Here is a 4,267-nt window from a genome sequence, read left to right on the forward strand (position 1 = left end):
CAATTATAGTGGATATTATATGCTGATTCAAACAAAAAGATCAATGATGCAGAAATCTATAGTCCAAATTTGCCGCTGTCCCAATAATTGACTAACATGTAACTCACACATTTAGAACATGTACATGTAGATGGTATTTTGTTCAATATAATTTTCTACTTTTTACTTTGGTGCACATTACTGTAAGTGTAACACTACTAACAGACAACCAAACAAATTCAATTTATGTATTTTTAAAATTCTCCATCTGGTATGCAAGAGATAAAACAGATTCATTCCAAGTCTGTGGTATTTGACACTTGATGTGTTTTCCCAGATGTCCCCTTAAGTGCATTTGGCTCTTCAATAGGTTTTTGAAACATCTAACAATGTCTATCACTGGGCTTGTACAACTGAAATCTTTACAACAATTGTTAGGATACCACATCCCTAAATATTGAAATAAATGCCATTCAAAAATTACTGCCAACATGACAGATGAATTGACATGTTATCTGAAAAATTATACAGAATCAAGAAAGTCGAAAACCCCTTTGCACCCTTGGGGTGCGGAATCTTGAGGACTTGGGTGCGTGAAGGTCACCCTGAGTGTAATCCAGTCTTTCCTCAGGGAAACCAGGCCCAGATTCCTCAGTAAGATCTGATCCTCAGCAGTGCCTGGTACTAACTGGTACACATCCTCCCTTCTGGTGCTATATATGGGGCACTCGGGATATTGGTTCTTCCTACCAGTCTGGTACATGTATACCAAATTAAAACTTTTCACATACAAACGTATACTGATATAGCCTCTGTAGAGATAACTGGTGTGGTGGAAAAATTAGGGGAAATGTACAGCAGCTGTATGTCATATTTTCTACCATTACTGTTGAGAGACTGAACAATATCTAGACATAACTTCAGACTAGGTTATTGACGTATTGGTCCTTCCTACCAGTCTGGTATATCAAATTAAAACACCCTTCACATAAACTTTGATAAAGCCTTTGTAGAGATAGCTAGTGTGGTAACAGAAATGTACATTATGTCATTTTTTCTACCATTACTGTTGAGAGACTGAACAATGCCCATCTACCTGTAACTTTGAGACTAGACATTGGCTCATCGTATATTAGTTTTATAAAATTCCAATCAAATGACTGACACTCACTCACTATTTTATTATCTATTAATATATTACACTACACAATTTGAAAAGTATTAGATAGCTCCAGATGTCTGTTACTGCTATGCACATCTGTTCTAACTCTTTAGCAAAGAACATTCATGGCATTTGAACATGATGAAATGCAGCGTGACCAAAAAAATGGTACAGAAGGTCTTAATTACTACTAGAATCTTAATTCAGTTATCATGTGCCTTTGGCTGGAAAATTGGTTATGCACCTTATTAGACATCTGTTTTAATTTTAAGCATAATGTGAGCATCCAAATTCATCATGAAATTTCCTAGAACTGTTGTATGAATATGAATTTATTCAACACTTCACAACAAAAAACAGACATTGTTTGAATTTCACCAATGCAATTCCATTGTCTGTAATAAGTGTAAATGTATATACATCTTTTTGCCATAGATTCTATCATGACTGTTTGGCCGACATTGATATGTATATTGTACAGACAAGTAACAAATATGTGTCAAAGCTGTAAAAGTCAACCATTAAATTACAGAATGCCTTGGGGCTATGATATCAGACAACTGACATGCATTGCAAAACTCTACCCAATAGCTTAGCTGCATAATCACAACAATACTATATCAGGAAAAGCAACGAGCAGTACTAGATTTGATATCACATTTATCATACCAATGTGAAGACAATTTGAATTTGCCACACCATTATTGATGATACATTAATGATAAAATTATAGATTGGCTAGAAAAATGTCATATGACTTCATAATCTCTATGGAGTTATGCTTTTGACATGCTAATCTTCTGAACTGAATGTTCCACTTTTCAAACAAATTACTATCATCTCACAAAAGCAGCTGTTCATCAATACCATGCATTTTTCATCATTTATTGGGGACATGTTGCATTATTTGATTAGTACAGACATTGTACAACAATCGATTTTCTTTGGTATGCATGAAATTCAGTTCAGATTATGCATGCAGACAACGGAAAAAGTTTCATTTGTAATATTTTAGGAGATACGTAAAGAGCAGATAAAAGCTGGTATGCATATGGCACTGTGCATAAATTCCCTTTAATAGGAAGACATGGTTACAAGACAAGTCACAATTTGGCCCAGTTTTACTTTCTTTAAACTAAACAGAGTGTGTAACAGAGAGAACGAAACCATACCAGTATTTTACATATTATCGAGAACTATAAAACATACCAATAAATGTAGAAATTCAGCTCTGTCCATACTACTATTTACTAGTAACGTTACGTATTCATGATCAGACAGTTGACAGGAAATGTTCGTGACAGAATATCCCGGGTAAGTCATTTCGGTCATGCCCTTACCCCCAATCATGAGCCACTGGACCAGAAAATAACCTTGTTATTAACCCTGAACAATACTAGAGCACTGAGGAAACACAATTCTACCAAATCTGACAAGAATTCCAGCGGGAAAACGCCCGTAGACCATCGCGTGACTCCTGTAAAACTGTCCAAGTAATTTTGAAAGATCAAGTAGAGCCGCCATTTTTTTCGGACGATCTTTTAGTGCAGATTTTACACTTTGCGTATCCTCGAACGAACACAAGAAAAACTCCTGTACGAGCAAAAACGTATCAACTATCGATAAAACAATATGTTTTCAGATAAAAGTTTGCAAAATCCTTATAAAGAAGTAAGAAAGCGTGACTTACTTTGAGAGAAGAGGCCGGCCCGCGAAACTTCCGTGTTTGGGACAGAGCGAGTTTCCTGTGGGAACCGGAAATGACGTAATGAGTCATAGGTCAGACAGGTTACTGGAGGTCATCTTTCTGCTTTCTCCTAAAACTTTCACTTCCGTGTTTTATACAATTTTGTGTTATCCTTCTGATTTGTGTGTTTCTTGAGTTTTGTAGGTCGACATGGCGTTTGAAAACTTGCGGAAATATTGGCCGACGTACAGGTGATTCTGTTTTATGCGTGTTTATTTCTTATTTCCCGAACTTACTAAAGTTTCAAAGTCAATATCATTTGCTGACCTTTGCTGCTTTCCTGAGCATTTTGATCAAGGTACTAGTAGTCCCGCGCCTTTGGATTTGATAAAGGTTTTATGAAATTAATTTATGAGCTGTTCCAAGCCAAAACCAAATCCGCATATTCCTCTAACAGCAAAAAAACTTAACCTCAAGTGCAAATTCACTATTATTCGACATGACATCCTTGATTTAACCATTAATTAAGTATCAGTGCTGTTATACCTGAGAAGAAACCCACGTGAGACACGTAACACACGTAGTATGTTTAACACGTCATACTGCAATTAGGTGTGCTACAAGAATATGATAGACTAGTACTACTAAAATGCAAATACAAACCTGTGGTGATCTACAATCAGACTCATTAAACCATAAATCAGACAAAAATATCTAACGTTACATATTTAAAAGCATATTACAAAATGTATTAATAGAATCTAGAGAGCATCACTGGGGAGTGGGAAGGCTTTCTGCATTATTTTTTTGCTGCTATTCATTTCTTTTTTAATTCATTTTGCTTGTTATTTTATTGAAACAGACATCTACCATTGTTTTTGGTAGTAAACAATGCTTCATTTTGTTTTACTTTTATCACTGGAAGTGTAGAGAATAAATCTAACATTGTTCCTTGTATTTTCCCAGTTTTGCCCAGCCCTTCAATGCCATGATGCTCCTGGCTGCCATTGTGGCTTCCTTCCTGTTCTTCCCAGGACAGGGTACAGGTGATGGGGGGTCCAGCGGTACACTGCTCAAGTTTCTACACCTGTTCAGTGTCTGTACTCACTTTGGTACCCAGACATGGGTTACCTTTGTGGCAGGTGGGTAATACACTAGTCATACCTTAAGGATGTTTCTGAGTCATGGGTTAGTATGTTCTTCCCAGGACAGGGTACAGGTGATGGGGGGTCCAGCGGTACACTGCTCAAGTTTCTGCACCTGTTCAGTGTCTGTACTCACTTTGGTACCCAGGCATGGGTTACCTTTGTGGCAGGTTGGTCGTGTACTAGTCTACAATATCTTAGGATATTTCTGAGCACCTAAGTGATGGATTGATTATCTCTGAAATCTGGACGGTTTCCAGGGCCTACACAGGCTGAAGCCCCCCCCCCCCCCCC

The 4,267-nt window shown here is 37.3% G+C and overlaps 2 protein-coding genes across 4 annotated transcripts in view; one reads left to right on the top strand and one right to left on the bottom strand.

Annotated features, from left to right (window-relative positions):
* LOC118403936 (PTB domain-containing engulfment adapter protein 1-like) overlaps positions 1-2,933 on the bottom strand; it is a 16,837-nt gene extending 13,904 nt beyond the window's left edge. Inside the window, exon 1 of one of the 2 annotated variants that reach the window (XM_035802817.1) lies at positions 2,832-2,933. The gene's annotated coding sequence lies outside the window, so the exon portion shown is untranslated. The remainder of the gene's footprint in view (positions 1-2,831) is intronic. The other variant, XM_035802816.1, reaches the window with a different exon arrangement.
* The window catches only part of LOC118403939 (transmembrane protein 205-like), a 4,290-nt gene continuing 2,925 nt past the window's right edge, over positions 2,903-4,267 (top strand). The window contains exons 1-3 of one of the 2 annotated variants that reach the window (XM_035802822.1): positions 2,913-3,079; positions 3,795-3,874; positions 4,048-4,143. In XM_035802822.1, coding sequence (XP_035658715.1) covers positions 3,039-3,079; positions 3,795-3,874; positions 4,048-4,143 — 217 coding nt within the window. In that variant the 5' untranslated portion in view covers positions 2,913-3,038. Of the gene's footprint in view, positions 3,080-3,794; positions 3,971-4,047; positions 4,144-4,267 lie in introns of both variants that reach the window. The other variant, XM_035802821.1, reaches the window with a different exon arrangement.

Source organism: Branchiostoma floridae, chromosome 16 (genome assembly GCF_000003815.2).
Source record: "Branchiostoma floridae strain S238N-H82 chromosome 16, Bfl_VNyyK, whole genome shotgun sequence".
Lineage (NCBI taxonomy): Eukaryota > Metazoa > Chordata > Leptocardii > Amphioxiformes > Branchiostomatidae > Branchiostoma > Branchiostoma floridae.